Genomic DNA, 19,539 nt, shown 5'->3' on the forward strand with positions numbered 1-19,539 from the left:
GTTTTAGTTTGAAAAATGTGAACATGAGCCCTTTTAACTTTAACTTGCTTAGTACCATCACTTTTCCCGTTCCATGGTCTGAACTTACACTGTGTGCTTTGTCAAAGTATTATTTGTTTACTACTGAACATTTATTTGTAACCAGATCTGTAAAGTACTCTTCTGTATTGCACCAATCTGCATCTGTCAATGCAAAATTACAGGAAAGATTCAGCATCAGACAGCGAGCTGTAACCTTAGAATAACTTAAAGTCAAGAGCACACCTCAACCAAGAGGTCCCTCAAAGAAAACAAGACCTGCATTGTCATATCTGCCGTGTGATATTGCAGGGAGTGCTTCTGCTGAGTCCAAGGAGGGAGGGTTCTAAAACAGTGCTCTGTGTATGTAATTCATTTTGCGTCCTTGACCTCTCTCAGGTCAGTGAAGAGCAGTGAGTTCAGTGGCTTTGGCTGCCACATCTGTGCTACCATGTGTTGCTCCTCCTGCTTCTCAGCTCAGGGTGATCAAATCCATATGTCCCTCAATATTTATGGTCTGCTTCACACATGTAAATAAGGGAACATATGTGTTGTCACATTAGAACTGAAGTGTTTGTGTGTTTTAGCTGTGTGTGTCTGCATGCGATCAGGTGTGTGGAGTGTACAAAAAAAAAGAGTGTGGTGTTTAAATATGAATGAGGCAGCACTTTTCCAGATGATCACTGATATGATTTGCCGTGTGATATTACTGCTGAGATCCTTTAGACTGCTTCAGTCAAGCTACGTAAAAAAAAAGACATTAGGAATATAATGTAGGAATGCATTTTTATCAGCGCAAAACTTGCATTATATAGGGATTTTTAATTGTTTCCAGCTGTTTTAATGTTACCTGTGCAACTACAAAGAAATAAAATACACAACTCACAAATACATGATGCATCCAGAAGTCATTAAAAATGGACAAAAACAAAACATGTTAACATGGATTTCAACAATATTATTCAACACTTTTCATTTACTGATCATCAGCAGGAATTTTTCTCATAATTTAAAGACATACAGACTTTTTTTATAAAATGGGTAATTCAGTCAAAATATTTTCTCCAGTATTTATACTGCCTTGATTAGAGATGTCCGATGATATCGGCCGGCCGATATTATCAGCCGATAAATGCTTTAAAATGTAATATCGGAAATTATCGGTATCGGTTTCAAAAAGTAAAATTAATTACTTTTTAAAATGCCGTTGTATGGAGCGGTACATATCCGGTAAAACACGGACGTAGGGAGCATTTCAGAGCAGATGCGTCTCCCAGTCAGCAGCCCCTCCCCTCTCCCTTCTCCCCTCTCTCACACACAACACAGGAGTTGACGACTGCAGCATGAGAGGTTTACTGGCGACGCTTGATGACCTCATCAAACCGCCGGGAGCTCAGCATAACAACAACAAAAGTGTGTTGTTGCCGGTGCTGTAGCCATGGCTAACAAGCCAGCGAGCTCGGTGACTGACTAACGACACCATGTCTACGTTTTGGGATTATTATTATTGGATCTGGAACCTCACACCGGAGGTTCCAGACCACGGCATCAGCCTGGAGCCCTTCTCCGTGTACCGGAGCGACAGGAACGAGTCGTCGGGGAAATCGAGAGGCGGAGGCGTGTGTTTTATGGTGAATAAACACTTGTGTGGACCGAGCAGTGCGGAGAAGATAGGGGAACACTGCTCACAGGACCTGGAGTTTCTCATCATCAAATGACGCCCATTCTACCTACCAAGGGAGCTAACATCAGTCATACTCATCGGAGTATACATTCCACCCCAGGCCAACGTTGAGACCGCACTTTCAGAGCTCTACAACCAGGTAAATAAACTCCAGACAGCTCATGTTGATGCTGCTATTGTGGTTGCGGAGTGACAATATCAGAAGACCTGTCCTGGACCACACACTTAGACAACGTGGTGAAAAAGTCACGACAGCGTCTCTACTTCCTCAGGAGACTAAGGAAGTTTAAGCTAAACCACAAGATCCTCAGGAACTTCTACTCATGCACAACAGTGTCATGACTGGAAACATCACCTCCTGGTTTGGGAATAACACCGCACACGACCGCAACAGACTGCAGAGAGTGGCCAGAGCAGCGAGCGCACCATCGGAGGTGTGCTCCCAACCATCTGCAACATCTACACCAGGCGGTCTAGATCCAAGGCCAAGAGGATAGTGAGGGTGTTAAGAATTCCCCATGTTATCTACGTTTCAGATACTTTATTTTGAAGCATTTCATGACAGTGTCACTTCCGCTTCCTTCCTGTAGGGGTCACTTCCGCTTCCCTTTTGACGTGTGTTAATGTGTGCTGACTTGTTTTCTCTGCTACGTTTAATCGGTGCTCTAGTCTTTGACGATGTGAGTATGTTGATTATTATATAAGACTAATTTAGTTTATTAATAGACATCACTGTGTTTGTGTAACATTTAGGGGTGTTTTAATAATATTATTGATGCTGTGTTGTCAGAATGCTACGAGCTAACATCTCCCTGTTAAGGATAGCATTGCTGCTGCTAATGTGGCTAGCTCATATGCCATTCTGGAAATGCAATATATTATGTCTCTAGTATTTTACTTTGAGCATATATATAGGCATATATATATATTGTTGTTTAGTTAAATGACATAAATGTTGATGGGTGTTTGCTTGTGGTTTACAGATACTAACTAACTAACTAAATGAACCTACACCAATATGCACCATTAAAATTGGAGGAGTCCAAATGATGACTGTGTGTTCTCTGACCGGAACCCCAACGTGGTCAATATCCGAAAAAACCAGTCGCAGAGTTTAATACTCAACAAAGGTCCTTCGAGCCGGATATATTTATTATTATAATTATAATAATAAATGTCATCAGAGGATGAATCTGCGTCTCCATTCCATCCTGATGTACGAGGCCGATCGGTGAGGGAACGCCGCACCCCAAAACATCTCAAAGACTACATCCTTGCCTATAATGTGCACCGACCTGCCCTTTCCTCCCCCCCTGCCGAGATGGAGGAGCAGAGAGGAGCAGCAGCCGCAGTGAACAGTAGCCAAGCAGATGCATTGCTTCAAATAGATGACAGAGTAACCTCACATCATGCCACGTCAGTCGACATGCTGAATGTTTCTTCACTCAGGAAACTAATGGAATCAGTAACAGTAAAGGAAAAGGAGGAGACAGACGAAATTACTCGACTTACTGCTAAACTCCGCCAATATGATAGCAGACAATGGCGACGGCAACAGCTGATAAAACACACATCGTCCTTCCTCATGGAAGAAGAAATGGATGGAAATGACCTTCATACGGACACGGAGCCTTCACCAGCACAACCTCCTTCAGTGAGCGACAGTTGTGCTGCAATTTCCATTTCACATAGTCCCTCACCTGAACCAGTAACAAAGCAACTGCACTTTGTAAAGCCTCCACTTGGGGGATGTATAACAGCAAGCACGCATTCAGTGTCAGGGAATGAAACTAACAAAGTGGACATTATTCCCGCAGCTGCACGTGAGAGAGCTGCTTCCCCACTTACATTAACACAAGCATTCTCACCACAATGCCCAAGCTCCCCCTCCTCTGTTGCTTGATATAGAATGGTGTTGCCTGCTGTACATCAGGAACAACTCCCCAGCCAGGACACATTATTACTACGACCAAAGGGCCCCCCTCAGCACTGTGGCAAATCTGGAGAATGCATCCAACCAGCCGATCATCAACGCACTACAGCAACCTGTACACCTGCAGTTGCTTCTTACAATCCCCTGAATGTGCTCAGTCATCCCTTTCCACCTGCAATACCTGACGCTCACTCAGGTGCAAACGTAACTCACCTCCCCGGACTCACAGCAGTAACAACACCTCAGTACCCATTATACACTTCACCACTAGAGGGTAGCATGCCCACAGTCTATCAGCCACAGATGCTGTCAAGTCACAATGTTCCCCCATTACCCACTAACTTGTCACAACGCTCAACATATGGTGTGTCACAACGCTCAAGTTACGGGGTGCCACAACCTAAAATTCCAGATTTTACTGCAGATAGTGAAAGAGAGTTTGCTAACCTCAAGCTTGCTCTTTGTAACCTACTCGAACCCCATCCAGACTTAAGTGAGAATTATAAATATCATGTGCTACTTGAACATCTCAAGCTTCCCGAAGCACAAATGATAGGTCAGTCGTGCCGCCACCATCCATACCCATATACAGCCACCATGCAAGCTTTGCAGTTCCAGTATGGTCAGCCACATCAGCTTGCTCAAAGCGAAATAGCTGCCATTCTGACCTCCCCAGATGTCAAGCCGACTGATGCCCGCACCTTTCAGAGCTTTGCTCTGCGAGTCCATCTCCTAGTAAGCATGCTGCTCTCCTGAGAGGGACCACAAGGCATGGAACTGAACTGCTGCTCACATGTCGATCGCCTACTTAGCAAGCTGCCAAAGTACCACAGAGATGGGTTCATCGAGCATCTACAGTTACAAGGCAAATTAAATGGCACAAGTCTGAACCCCTACAACCTGCAGGACCTAAATGGATGGCTTCAAGGTAAAGCACAACAGCAGCGCCTTTCCAGCAGATTGGTGCAACGCTATCAACAGGAGAAGCCCTCGGGGAGCGCAACAGAAAAAGTCCCTTCAGGGTCAAAGGTCAAGCTACAGCTGTATATCTTGGAGCAGCGCCAACACGACAGGGTGCCTCCACTAAGCACGCTCTTGCTGACACCAACAAAGCTAACAAAATGCATTGTCTCTTCTGCAATAGCAAGGAACACTATAGTGGTCGCTGTCAACAGATCAGAAAACATTCTGCGGCGCACCTGGACAAATGGATAGTAGAAGAAGGACGATGCTGGAGATGTGCACGTGCTCATGCACCCGACGCATGTACTCTCAAGAAGCCCTGCAGCGACTGCAATGGTATCCACCTCCAAGTTCTCCACAATGTAGCTCAACGGTATACTGAAGACACCCAGATGACTCCCACAGAGAGTCGTGTCTATTTGACTCCCAGCATCACCTCAAGTAGAGTGCTCCTGAAAGTTGTTCCTGTACTGCTGCATCATAATTCAAAATCAATGGAGACATTTGCTGTCTTAGATGATGGGGCTCAACGAACTATGATTTTACCTGACGCAGCACAACATCTACACTTGCATGGCCAACATGAAATCCTTGCCCTGCGCACCGTGCGCACAGACCTTACCCACCTCAAGGGTTTAACAGTTGACTTTGAGATTTCCCCTATAAAGAACCCAGGGAAACGTTACCAAGTGCAAGGTGCGTTTACTGCACAAGGTCTGGATCTGATGGAGCAGACCTACCCAGTTCAGAGACTTCAGAGGAAGTACACACATCTACGTGGGATTTCATTGCAACCATTCTCCAATGCACGCCCCCTAGTGTTAATTGGGTCAGACAATGTGCACCTGATCACTGCCACGAAGCCAGTCCGTCAGGGAAATAATGGAGGACCCATAGCCATCCACACAGCACTTTGATGGACTTTACAAGGGGCGGAGGAAAGAACACAAGGACAGAGCTCAACACAATTGTGTCTCTTTACCTCACTTGCCACTCCCAATGACATCTTGTTTCGTAATGTGGAAAAGTTATGGCAACTTGATGTTTTGCCTTTCAGGAATGAAAAGATGGTTGATCGCTCTCGTGAAGATCAGGAAGCAATCATCTTATTGGAGACAAGAACTCAGCGAGTCGACATAGAGGGTGTCCAGCGCTATGCAACACCCCTCCTAAGAAAGAAAGATATGCCTAAACTCAACAGTTCCATATCCACCGTTATGGCTCACTTGAGAAGCACAGAGAAAAGGCTCAAGAAGAATCCAGAGAAAGTCACTTCCTTTTCTGCTGAGATCGCTAAGCTCATTCAAGCAGGGTATGTCAAGAAGCTCTCGCATGAAGAGACGGAACAGTCCAATGAAGCGTGGTATCTTCCCTATCATCTTGTGTTCCACAATGAGAAGGCAAGACTTGTCTTCAACTGCTCGTTTCGACATCAGGGAGTGTCTGTGAACGACCAACTCCTCCCTGGGCCTACCCTGGGACCATCCTTGCTAGGTGTTCTTCTTCGGTTCAGACAGCACCAGGTAGCTGTGAGTGGAGATATCCGAGCAATGTTTCATCAGATCCGTCTTCTCCCTGAAGATAGACCACTCCTTCGTTTTATCTGGAGAGATTTGCGCAGCGAAGACCCACCAGACGTTTATGAATGGCAAGTGCTTCCATTCGGAACGACATGCAGCCCGTGCTGTGCAATATTTGCTCTGCAGCAACATGCTCGGAATCACCAACACAACCATCCAGGACTTCTTAAATCAGTGGAGCAAAGTTTCTATGTGGATAATTGCTTAAAGAGTTTCACCGACATATCTGAGGCTGCACAGCAGGTGACTCAGTTGCGCAAACTGATGGCAGAAGGAGGATTTGACCTCCGACAATGGGCAAGTAACCAACCAGAGGTGTTAGCCCAAGTCCCACCTGAAGGAAGATCAACTACCACAGAGCAGTGGCTAAGCCAGAACCAAATTGAGCCACAAGAGCCTGCTTTAGGCCTGAGATGGAACTGTGCTACTGACACCCTTAGCTATCAATGTAGAAACATCGAACATACCATATTGACCATGAGGACTGCATATCAGGTGCTAGCCAGCCAGTATGACCCCCTGGGGTTTATAGTAACATATACGACCCGCGCCAAGGTTCTCATTCAGCAGCTATGGTCCAAGCAGAGAAGCTGGGATGACTCCGACTTACCGCGAGCTCTGCAGGAGGCCTGGAAGCGGTGGGAGAGTGAGCTCCAACATCTAGATAAATTATCTATACCACGCTGCTACACACCAATCCCAACCACTGGTTCCGAGTATGATCTGCACATCTTTTGTGATGCCTCTGAACGAGCATATGGAGCAGTTGCTTATGTCAGACTACAGACTAAAGATGTCATTCTCACCTCGTTCGTTATGGCAAGATCAAGGGTAGCTCCAAAAAGACAACAATCCATGCCTCGCCTGGAGCTCTGTGCAGCATTAGCTGGAGCTCAGCTTGCCAAGGTTTTAAAGACAGAGATGACCCTCCCTCTTCAAAAGACAACACTGTGGTCGGATTCCACCACAGTTCTGGAGTGGCTCCGGTCGGACTCCTGCCGCTTCAAGGTCTTTGTTGGAACGCGTGTCTCAGAGATACAGGAGCTGATGGATCGACAATCCTGGCGGTATGTGGACACCCACAACAATCTTGCTGATGACATCACCAGGGGGAAACCACTTCTGGAACTTGCGGAGGACGGGCGCTGGAGGCAAGGACCCCCATTTCTCAGGCAAAGTGCGGAATACTGGCCAAAAAGACCGGAGACAGATTCATCCCCGACTTCATCCGAACTAAAGAGCATCACCTTCTGTGGTCTTGCAGTAGTGCAAAGCGACAATAATATTCCGGATGCTTCTCTATTCAATACCTGGAAAGAATTAGTAAAAGTCACTCAGCAGGCGGGACAGGAAGGACCAGGAGGTTCGACACACAGTCAGACAATCAGCTCCCAAGAAGCTGAGTTTCTGTTGCTGAGAAGATGTCAAGTTCAAACCTTTCCCGCAGACAAAATGTCTCTTAAAACACAGAACGCAGTGTCAGCTAAGAGTCGTCTGGCGTGCCTCTCTCCTGAGTGGGACTCAACTACAGGGTTAATTCGAGTTGGGGGTAGGCTGCGACGACTCCAGAACTCGGACTTAGAAGAGATCCATCCTATTGTGCTGGACCCAAAACATCAGATAACTAGAATCCTTATCAAGGACATGGACGAACGTCTTCTGCACCCAGGTACAGAGCGAGTGTATGCAGAACTTCGAAGACATTACTGGATTCTGCGAGGACGACAAGCAGTCAGGCACCATCAGCACAATTGCCCATCTTGTCAAAGCTGGCGAGCTCAACCGACAGTCCCAAGGATGGCAGACCTGCCACCACAACGCCTCAGACTTCTCTGTCCACCCTTCCATTCAACAGGTGTGGATTGTTTTGGACCTTATCTGGTCAAAGTGGGCAGAAGATCAGAGAAACGATGGGGTGTCATTTTTAAGTGTCTTAGAACTCGAGCAGTTCACATCGAGCTTCTCAACTCCATGGATGCCGATGCATTCCTTCTCGCTCTACGTCGGTTCATTGCCAGAAGGGGAAGACCAAGAGAGGTACTGTCAGATTGTGGGACCAACTTCCGAGGAGCCGAAAGAGAACTCAGGACAGTGTTTGCAGAGATGGAACCTCAGCTACGAGAGCAACTGACAGAATATCAGATTGACTTCAAATTTAACCCTCCAAATGCCCCTCATTTTGGTGGGGCATGGGAACGGGAAATTAAATCCATCAAGGCCAGTCTCCAAGTCGCAGTAGGAGGGCAGTCAGTCACAGAAGATGTCTTGCACACAACTCTAGTAGAAGTGGAGGGGATACTGAACTCAAAACCACTAGGGTACGTATCATCTGATGTTTCTGATCTGGACCCAATCACCCCAAACATCCTTCTCATGGGGCGGCGGGATTCTGCACTGCCTCAAGTAGTTTACGTCCCAGCTGTCATGGGGCGGCGGAGATGGCGCCATTGTCAAACACTTGTGGATCAGTTTTGGATCCACTTCATACGCAGCTATCTACCCACTTTGCAGACCAGGTCAAAATGGCAGAGGTCTTCTGAAAATGTAACCATCAACACTGTAGTTCTGATGGTGGACCCTTCACTTCCAAGAGCACATTGGCCCATTGGCAGAGTGGTTAAGACCATTCCGAGTCAAGATGGACAGGTCAGGGCTGCTGAGGTAATGGTCAAGAGTAAAGTCTACACCAGACCGGTAGCTCGCTTGATCCCACTTCCAAGTTTAGAGGATGACATTAAGGACACTTGAAGAATTCCTGTAGTTACACATTTGTTGTACAAATGTGGGGGCGGCTGTTAAGAATTCCCCATGTTATCTACGTTTCAGATACTTTATTTTGAAGCATTTCATGACAGTGTCACTTCCGCTTCCTTCCTGTAGGGGTCACTTCCGCTTCCCTTTTGACGTGTGTTAATGTGCGCTGACTTGTTTTCTCTGCTACGTTTAATCGGTGCTCTAGTCTTTGACGATGTGAGTATGTTGATTATTATATAAGACTAATTTAGTTTATTAATAGACATCACTGTGTTTGTGTAACGTTTAGGGGTGTTTTAATAATATTATTGATGCTGTGTTGTCAGAATGCTACGAGCTAACATCTCCCTGTTAAGGATAGCATTGCTGCTGCTAATGTGGCTAGCTCATATGCCATTCTGGAAATGCAATATATTATGTCTCTAGTATTTTACTTTGAGCATATATATAGGCATATATAAATATTGTTGTTTAGTTAAATGACATAAATGTTGATCGGTGTTTGCTTGTGGTTTACAGATACTAACTAACTAACTAAATGAACCTACACCAATATGCACCATTAAAATTGGAGGAGTCCAAATGATGACTGTGTGTTCTCTGACCGGAACCCCAACGTGGTCAATATCCGAAAAAAACAGTCGCAGAGTTTAATACTCAACAGAGGTACTCTAGCCACCCAAGCAACTGCCTCTTCTCACTGCTGTGGTCAGGCAAGTGCTACCGGAGTCTCATGGCCAACACGGAGAGACTCAGGAGGAGCTTCTATCCCCAAGCCATGAGACTGCTCAACTGCATCGCTGATTAACACTTTATCACAATTGCACAAAACCGCACGCACAAGAATCACTTTATTTACTACTGTAATTACTGGACTACAATACTGTTCATACAATGACTGTAAATAATGTAAAAACAGAGTATAAAGAAGTCATACTGTTCCATTACCTTTGTTCATACTACTATCACTACTCAACTGCCAAAGAACTGTAGACACCTTAATATTTGTTGTTTCCTATGCTGTATATACTGTGTACACTGTATATACTGTTATACGATTTGATCTTGCACTGGTACTGTATTTGACTACTGTACTTCTACTTGTACTGATACCTCTACCATAACTACTGTAACTTATTGTGCAACTCATTGTCTTGTAATTAATGTACATCAGAGCTATTCAAATGTTTGCATTTTTTTGTATTTAGTGTATTAGATTCTGTAACTAGTGTTTGGATCCCACTGTACGCAATATCTGAAGAGCATGGAAAAAAGCATTTCACTGTGGTGTACTCTGCATGTGACGAATAAAACTGGGTGGGTCAAGGAAATTGGTATCAAGACTCTCCAGGACAAATCATGCATCGTTTTTGCTCGTGTAAGGTTGCATTTCATGATTTAACGTCGAGGCTATTGATGTTCGTTGTTGTTGCACGTGCCGTTTACAAGTAGCATGTTTTCCTGTCTTTATCAAAATATATCTATAGATGTCAACATTGAGTACTTGCTGAAAACTTCATTTATGATTGCTGCTTTCGGTAAAAGCTTAACTCCTTTAGGTTTTGCTCACGTTTGCTTTCTTTTATTTAGACACGCAGAGTTGCTTTTCAAAACACTTGTAGCAAACATGTTTAAGAAATACAAATAATATCAAGATAATACTTCAATTGTCATGATCCGTGGACCGGATCATGTTTTGTTTAGTCATGTTCTGTTTGGTTTTGGATTCCTTCGGTTCCTGTTTTGTGCACCCCTGGGTTTGTTTTGGTTACCATGGGTGCTGATTGGTTTCACCTGCCTCTAATTAGTGTTCGGCACGCTCACCTGCAAGTACTAATCAGAGAGCTATTTATTCACGTTGTGCGCCACACTCGGTCTGGCTTTGTTGTTTGCTATAAGCAACAGTTACGTTGGTATATTCCTGTTTTCTAGCTTTTGATTTCTGTTCTCAGTTTTTGCCTTAGCTACCCGTGCGATCGGCACACATCCCTTTTGTTTGTTCCCTGTATTTTGTATGTGGTATGATTTTATGAGAAATAAATCATATCTCACCTGCACGCTTCGTCTGGAGTTTCCCGTCTGCATCCTGGGGGAACGACCCCCACATAAACATGCGACCCCGACGTGACATCAATAGGAAATAATAGCCGTTTAAAGTATATCAAACAAATGTTTAACAAACCTGCAAACTCATGCATTCTTCAACTCTGCTCCCTTGGACTGGAGTGTGAACTGCACGCTTTTCTCGTCGTCGTTTCGACAAATCTTGCACTTTTCCGCCCTTTTTGATTACATCTTGAGGAACTCTGAAGAAACGTTTATCCTTTCCGCGTTTTGAATGATTTGTACAGCTGAAAACAACACAAGCAGAGGGAAGGCTAAATGGCGCCTAGTACCCTTTGAAAACAGCTGGTTTGACCACCACCAGTATTCACTGGGTGGGACGTGAGCCGGACTTGACCTCAAAACATCCCAGCAGGGCTATTAACATTATACAGTGACTGTTTTGTTGGTTTTGCTCTATGGCCAGAGGGCTATAAGTAAAAGTTGTTTTTGTGGCATTGAGGAGTAGTAATTGGTATTGACAGGTATTCCTCAATAAATTTGGCCTTCGCTATTGCCTAACATTCACCTTTGAGTCAATCCATCCATCTATCGATTTTCTACCGCTTGTCCCCTTCGGGGTCGCGGGGGATGCTGGAGCATAACTTAGCTGCATTCGGGCGGAAGGCAGGGTACACCCTGGACAAGTCACCACCTCAGCGCAGTGCACAGATAGACAGACAACATTCACAGTCACATTCCCACACTAGGGACAATTTAGTGTTGCCAATCAACTTATCTCCAGGTGCATGTATTTGGAGGTGGGAGGAAGCCGGAGTACCCGGAGGGAACCCATGCAGTCACAGGGAGTGTTGTGTATTGAGCTGTATGTTTTGTCTGCATGGTTACACCCAGTGACCACCAGGGGGAGTGCCAGGTGGGTTCATATATGTTGGGTTGAACTTCCGTTCGGTGTGTAGCAATAAAGCTGTCTAACGTCTACACCAGCTCCCGACTCGGCTCTCGTGATTACATAGATAAGGTGAAATATGAGTATGACTGTTAGTGTTACATACTAACAGTCAGTATACAATAATTGGCGACGAGCACGGATGCGCCTGCAGACGGATTAAGAGGCGGGTGGCGGCGAATCCGCTGAGTTTATCGACGGCTAGCGTTAGCTTAGCTTTGTTAGCATTAGCTCCGCATAGCAGCGGGGGTACGACTCACGTCGGGACGACCTGCGAGCATGGCGGGCATCCTGGGACAGATGGACGCCTTTGATGAGTCGACGGAGCAGTGGTCGACATACGTGGAGAGGTTTGAGCACTTCGTGGCAGCAAATGGACTGAATGAGGGGAGGAAGCTGCCGGTGTTTTTCAGCGTGATGGGACCGGCGACGTACGGTCTACTGCGCAGCCTCATCGCCCCAGAGAAGCCGGGCACGAAAACGTATGATGAGGTAGTGACATTGTTGCAAGCACATTTCTCCCCAAAGCCCATAGTGATAGCGGAGAGATATAGATTTCATAAGAGAGATCAGGGGCAGGGGGAAACTATTACACAGTATGTAACAGATCTAAAAAAATTATCAGAGCACTGTGAATTTGGAGCTTACCTGCAGGATGCACTAAGAGACAGGTTAGTGCAGGGGTGGGCAATTATTTTTTACCGGGGGCCGCATGAGCTACCCGAGCACTGCTGGAGGGCCACATCGACAATATTTCAATTAAATTTTGCTTAATATTATTTTTGATATATACCGTAAGATAAATAATAATAATAATAATAATAATAATAATAGTAATACTTCAACATAGTGTGTGTAACAGCATTCCATGACTAATATATATAAATTAACATTAATAATAAATGACAGTAAAATAAGCACACGTATGACTGAGGAGTCATAGTGTAACTTTGTGTGGTGTTTGAGTTGTCCGACTTTTTGTGTGGCCTTAAACGCACCAGTGGTTTAGTGCTATGCGTGTTGGTGACAGATGACAAGTTGGTTTTGGCCTGGTTTGTACGGCAGAAAATGACTAGTTTTTCGAGATAGAATTGTTTTACTCATGTTTTTGGTGTGGTTATGTCCGAATATAAACAATTTTGTTCAATAAAGTGATCGATATAATTCCTGTCCTCGAAGCATCTCGATAGACGTTACAATAATTGAACGGTGTTCAATTGAACGGTGTTGACGAACACCGTTAGGGCCGCTTGTTGTCACTGTCACTCAAAGTTGCATTGCAAAATTACATAGAATAGATATGTTTATTTTGTTTATAATTCAGATGGGATTTGATTTGGTGCGCGGCATATACTTGCTGCGCGCAGCGGACGCTTGAGCATTGCGCAATTGCGCAGGCACGCACCTTAGGTGAGGGGACGTTGCTTTGCAGTTCATGTGTTGTTGAAAACACGGCATTCCTCATCAACTTTTCTCTTTTTGGCGTCTCGGGTGTAAACCGTGCAGCACTTGTCGCTGCATGTGCACCTTCACTGGCAGGTTACACACGGACACACGCCCATAAATAATACTTTTCAAAATAAAAGCAGCACAGTTGTATTGCGCGCAGGACATAGATGTTTTTTCAACTTTATTTTGTAATTGCAGTTGTTCACATTCGCTCACAATCACGCATACGTCCACACGGAAGTAATACAAATAACGATTTTCAAAACAAAAGCAGCACCGTTGTATTGCACACTCGACATAGATACTTTTTAAAATTTATTTTGTAATTTATAATTGGCCTCACGCGGGCCGGACAGGGACGCACAAAGGGCCGGATGCGGCCCGCGGGCCGCAGAATGCCCAGGTCTGGGTTAGTGTGTGGGTTGAACAGTGAGTCGATTAAAAAGAGGCTGTTAACAGAGAAGGATTTAACATACCAAAGAGCAGTTGAACTAGCAGTTTCAATAGAAACAGTGGCACGTGAATCTCAACAGCTTAGTAGCTCACAGAAGGTGAACGCTGTCTCTCTCTCCTTGCCACCGGGCCGTAAATGCACTCGTTGTGGTAGAGTAAATCACAAAATGGAGGAATGTTTTTACAAGGACCAGTCCTGCCACAATTGTGGAACAAGGGGGCACATAGCTCATATGTGCAGGGAGGATAAAGGGGGACCGAAGACAACACATTTTTTTGTGGTTAAAAAGGGACAGAAAACGAAAGGAAAATTCAAAAAGAGGGCCGATCAGGTAGAGGCGGAGACAAAGCCCAGCGACCCAGAGACAACAGATTCAGATGGGGTGGGAGGCTTACATGTAGTGGAGGTAGAAAAAAGCGTTAAACATGATAGCGCTGCGTCAGCGATTATCTGGGTTAGACCCAAAGTGGAGGGACAAACTATAGAAATGGAGTTAGACACAGTGTCGATCATTTCAGAAAAACTATACAATGCTAAATTTAGCCAGTTACGCCTCCGTACCACCAACCTACTGTTGAGATCGTATACAGGGCAGGTTATAACACCCTTGGGGGTAATAAAAGTAGACGTGCGTCTCAACAAGCAACGGGCACGTCTCCCCCTGTATGTGGTTAAGGGTGACGCTCTCTCTCTTTTTGGACGAGAATGGTTGCGAAAAGTAAAGTTAGATTGGACAATGATTAAAACTATTCGAGCTACACATCCCATACAGGAAGACCGCACAATGGCGACAGTACTAGACAGCCATGCCAGGGTGTTCCAAGAAGGTCTAGGTACACTAAAGGGCTTTGAGGTGGCGTTAACCCTCAAGCCGGTGCATCAACCGAAGTTCTTCCAAGCACGGGCGGTGCCGTATGCACTTCGGCCGAAGGTGGAGGAGGAATTAGAGCGTTTGGAACAGGGGGGCGTACTGTCTCCAGTACAGTTTAGTGAATGGGCTACTCCAATTGTACCCATTGTAAAAAAAAATGGGAAAGTACGTATATGCGGAGATTTTAAAGTGACCTTGAATCCCGCGCTTTGTGCTGAACACTACCCCATTCCGAGGATAGAAGATCTTTTCGCATCGCTAGCAGGGGGGCAGCGTTTCAGCAAATTAGATCTGGCGAACGCATATTTACAGGTGCCGGTTCAGGAAAGCTCCCGTAAATATCTGACCATTACCACGCAGAAGGGAATGTTTTGCTAAAACCGTCTTCCCTTCGGGATCACCTCTGCGCCGTCAATCTTTCAGCGAGTCATGGACCAAGTGTTGCAGGGCCTCCCCAACGTCCATTGTTTCCTGGACGACATTTTGGTGAATGGGGAGAACGATGCAGATCACCTAAAAAACTTCGATGCAGTGTTGGGCCGATTGGGAAAATTCGGTTTGCGAGTACAGAAGGAGAAATGTGAATTCTTCAAGAGTTCATTAGAATATTTGGGGCATGTCATTGATAAAAAAGGGCTACATAAGTCCCCAGAGAAGCTTAAGGCCATAGCGGAGGCCCCAGCCCCCATTAATGTGAGTCAGCTCCGTTCTTTTTTGGGCCTGATAAACTATTATGGGCGTTTTGTTAAAAACATGGCAACCATGCTCAGCCCGTTACATGAGCTGTTGCACACCGGAGTGGCATGGAAGTGGTCACCAGAGTGTGAGAAAGCCTTTAAGGCAGCAAAAGACCATTTGCAATCAGAACAGGTGCTAACGCATTATGACCCCAGGTTGCCCCTGCGGATAGCGTGTGACACGTCGCCGTATGGGGTGGGCGCGGTACTTTCTCACGTGATGCCCGGTGGTGAGGAGAGACCCATAGCCTTTGCCTCTAGGACACTTAGCAAGGCAGAGCAAAATTATGCTCGGATTGAAAGGGAGGCGCTGGGAATTATTTTTGGGGTACGTAAATTCCACGACTATTTGTACGGGTGCCATTTTACACTACTCACAGATCACAGACCGCTGACAAGTATATTGAGTCCCAGTAAGGCGACGCCACCTATGGCGGCCGCACGACTGCAGCGGTGGGCGTTAGTGTTAGCGGCACACAACTACACAATCCAATACAGGAAAGCAGCAGATCATGGGAATGCAGATGGTGTCTCATGGTTGCCACTGCAGGTAGCGCATGGGGAAAAGCCAGACGCAGTAGATAGGGTGACAGTACATCACCTTGAGACACTCCCAGTGGACAGTGAAGATATTAGGAAGGGAACTAAATATGACCCAGTGCTCTCTAGGGTAGTAGATATGGTAGTGTCAGGCCAGTTTGTTGGAACAGTTGGGCAGAATGACGCGTTGGCACCCTTCTACATGCGACGAGACGAACTGACGGTGATCCAGGGGTGTTTGCTATGGGGCAGTAGAGTGGTGGTGCCTCCAGCGTTGAGACCGCAGCTTCTGAAGGAACTACATGCCGGGCACCCGGGCATGGTCAAGATGAAGGCCATTGCACGGAGCCATGTCTGGTGGCCGGGGTTAGACGCCCAGATTGAACAGCAGGCCAGGACATGCTCTACGTGTCAACGGAACCAAAAGAACCCGGCGCTCTCCCCACTGCACACCTGGCCGTGGCCGGGATCTCCATGGCAACGGATCCATGTGGACTTTGCGGGGCCGTTCGAAGGACACATGTTCTTGGTGGTGGTAGATGCGTACTCTAAGTGGCCGGAAGTACAGGTGATGAAAACGACGACGACGGAGAAGACTGTACAGGCCCTGAGGAGTATGTTTGCCCGCAACGGAGTACCAGAGACACTGGTTAGTGACAATGGGCCACAATTCACAGCGGCAGAGTTCGGGGCATTTCTCCGGGCAAACGGAGTGAAGCACAAAAGGTCAGCGCCGTTTCACCCCGCCACGAACGGTCAGGCAGAGCGTTTTGTGCAGACGCTGAAGCGTTCATTGAAAGCGTCTAGGGGAACATTTACGCTGCAACATCGAGTGGAGGCATTTTTACTCAGCTACAGGAATGCGCCTCACATGACGACGAGTGAGTCTCCGGCTATGCTCTTCCTGCGCCGTCGGCTCCGCTCTCGCTTGGACCTTGTGAAGCCGAACGTGTCGGCTACGGTGGAGCTGGCGCAGGAGGGCCAACGAGAACGCAGAGATCTGGTGGCTAAGGACAGACGGTTTGCAGTGGGGGAGGCCGTGCTGGTGCGTGATTATCGACGGGGGGAGGAGACGTGGATGCCTGGACTGGTGGCATCACAAGAGGGACCGGTATCCTACTCCGTGGATGTGGGGGCAGGCGCACTCTGGAGACGTCACACAGAGCAGATGAGAGCCGGTGACCGTGTGCTTTTGGTTCCCACTGGTCCAGAGCAACCAGCTGTGCCGAGTGAACTGACAATTGGGGCCCAGCCGGTTGCTCCCCCCTTTCTCCGGCAAGAGGGGATGCTCTGGGAACCGGGACAGTCGCCCCCGAGCCAGGAGGGTCACCCAGACGGACAGCGGATGTTGGCGCGCCAGGCCGGAGGTATCCACTCCGGGTTACCAGAGCTCCAGACCGCCTTAATCTCTGAACTGGGGGGCGTGGGTTGTTAGAGAGTCATGTCACGTTTTGGGGCAGAATATTCCCCTTTGACTGACTCCGAGGTTCGGGGGTAGTCTACCCCCTGGCCTCAGTAAGCATGTATGTGTTTAAGTTTGAGTTCCCTATTTACAATAGCCCCCTAAGTGGGTATTTCAATGTATTTTATGGTTACACCGCCGATTCGCACAAAGCATCATTTTGCAAATTACACACGTTCTAAGTGCTTATGGCCTAGTCTGTTTTTATAGGCTGGGGTTAATAGGGGTGGTTTTAGGTGGGTGCAAATCTGAATAAGTGGGGAGGGATGTTGTGTATTGAGCTGTATGTTTTGTCTGCATGGTTACACCCAGTGACCACCAGGGGGAGTGCCAGGTGGGTTCATATATGTTGGGTTGAACTTCCGTTCGGTGTGTAGCAATAAAGCTGTCTAACGTCTACACCAGCTCCCGACTCGGCTCTCGTGATTACATAGATAAGGTGAAATATGAGTATGACTGTTAGTGTTACATATTAACAGTCAGTATACAATAGGGAGAACATGCAAACTCCACACAGAAAGACCCAGAGCCCGGGGATCGAACCCAGAACCTTCGTATTGTGAGGCACATGCACTAAACCCTGTTCCACCATGCTGCCCACCTCTGAGTACAACAGTATATTATTTAGTAAAATGTATACACTTGTGATTGTATAGTAATGAATCAGTATTTTGAAATTATCCATCTACTAGGTCAGGGGTCGGCAACCCGCGGCTACGGAGCCGCATGCGGCTCCTTGACCACTCTGATGCGGCTCAGCTACATACATGCCGACCCCCCCCGATTTTCCCAGGAGATTTATGAATCTCAGTGTCCCTCATAGATTACTCCCAGGGAAAAAATAATCCTATTTACACTCTAATTACTAAATAAAGGGCGTGCCCTAATTGCACTGCAGTAATTGTCCTCTATAGCATTTACATACAGCGTGCCAGTCCAGCCACATGTTGCATGTTATTATTACTTGCACACACAGGAGACAGCAAAGCATACTTAGTCATCAGCCATACAGCTTACACTGACGGTAGCCATATCAAACAACTTTAACATTGTTACGTTACAAATATGCGCCACACTGTGAACCCACACCAAAAAAGAATGAAAAACACATTTCTGGAGAACATCCCACCGTAACACAACATAAACACAACACAACCATGACCCAGAATCCCATGCAGCCCTAACTCTTCCGGTCTACATTATACACCCCCGCTACCACCAAATCCCTTCAAAAATAAACACCACCCCCCCCCCCCCCCCCTCTCCGTGCGTTGGTTGAGCGGAAGAGTTAGGGCTGCATGGGATTCTGGGTATTGGTACCGTCAGTGTAAGATGTGTGGCTGCTGAGTTAGTACGCCTTGCTGTCACTTACGTGAGCAAGCTGAAATTGCATTCTACGGGTGGTCGAGCAGGTACACTGTTAGGGCAGACTGTAGAGGGCGCCAGATGCAGTGTCATCACGCTCTGATATTCGGGAGTCTCCCGGGAAAAATGAGAGGGTTGGCAAGTATGACGCTATCAAGCGCCATTCATTCAAAACTCGCGGGCTGCACTAACATCAAATTTCCACATTAAAGTGCGTGCCGGTGCGTGTGTCGGAGACCCCTAGTTAACATAGCACAAAGCGTTTAAGCTTTGTATGCTGTGTTTTTCATTTTAAATTTAAAATTTTTTTTTGTGGCTCCCATTACTTTCTTTAATTTGTGAAACTTGCCAAAATGGCTCTTTGAGTGGTAAAGGTTGCCGACCCCTGTACTAGGTCCACCTATCTGGGATCCACCTGTACCAGGGGTCGGCAACCCAAAATGTTGAAAGAGCCATATTGGACCAAAAATACAAAAACAAATCTGTCTGGAGCCGCAAAAAGTTAAAAGCCATATTACATACAGATAGTGTGTCATGAGATATACATTGAATTAAGATGACTTAAAGCAGGAGTCACCAACCTTTTTGAAACCAAGAGCTACTTCTTGGGTACTGATTAATGCGAAGGGCTACCAGTTTGATACACACTTAAATAAATTGCCAGAAATAGCCAATTTGCTCAATTTACCTTTAACTCTATGTTATTATTAATAATT

At 46.4% G+C, this 19,539-nt stretch overlaps 2 protein-coding genes across 2 annotated transcripts in view; both read left to right on the top strand.

The window, feature by feature from the left end:
* The window catches only part of dlgap4a (discs, large (Drosophila) homolog-associated protein 4a), a 271,658-nt gene that overhangs the window by 152,122 nt on the left and 99,997 nt on the right, over positions 1 to 19,539 (top strand). The window lies entirely within an intron of this gene.
* Positions 16,018 to 17,431, top strand: LOC133654385 (uncharacterized protein K02A2.6-like). Its single transcript, XM_062054704.1, has one exon. The coding sequence runs from the start codon at positions 16,136 to 16,138 to the stop codon at positions 17,429 to 17,431; it is 1,296 nt and encodes a 431-aa protein (XP_061910688.1). The 5' UTR covers positions 16,018 to 16,135.

Source organism: Entelurus aequoreus, linkage group LG07 (genome assembly GCF_033978785.1).
Source record: "Entelurus aequoreus isolate RoL-2023_Sb linkage group LG07, RoL_Eaeq_v1.1, whole genome shotgun sequence".
Taxonomy (NCBI): domain Eukaryota; kingdom Metazoa; phylum Chordata; class Actinopteri; order Syngnathiformes; family Syngnathidae; genus Entelurus; species Entelurus aequoreus.

Excerpts from the sequence above, each read along its gene's own strand:
- LOC133654385 (XM_062054704.1), top strand. The coding sequence starts at position 16,136 with ATGGTAGTGTCAGGCCAGTTTGTTGGAACAGTTGGGCAGAATGACGCG.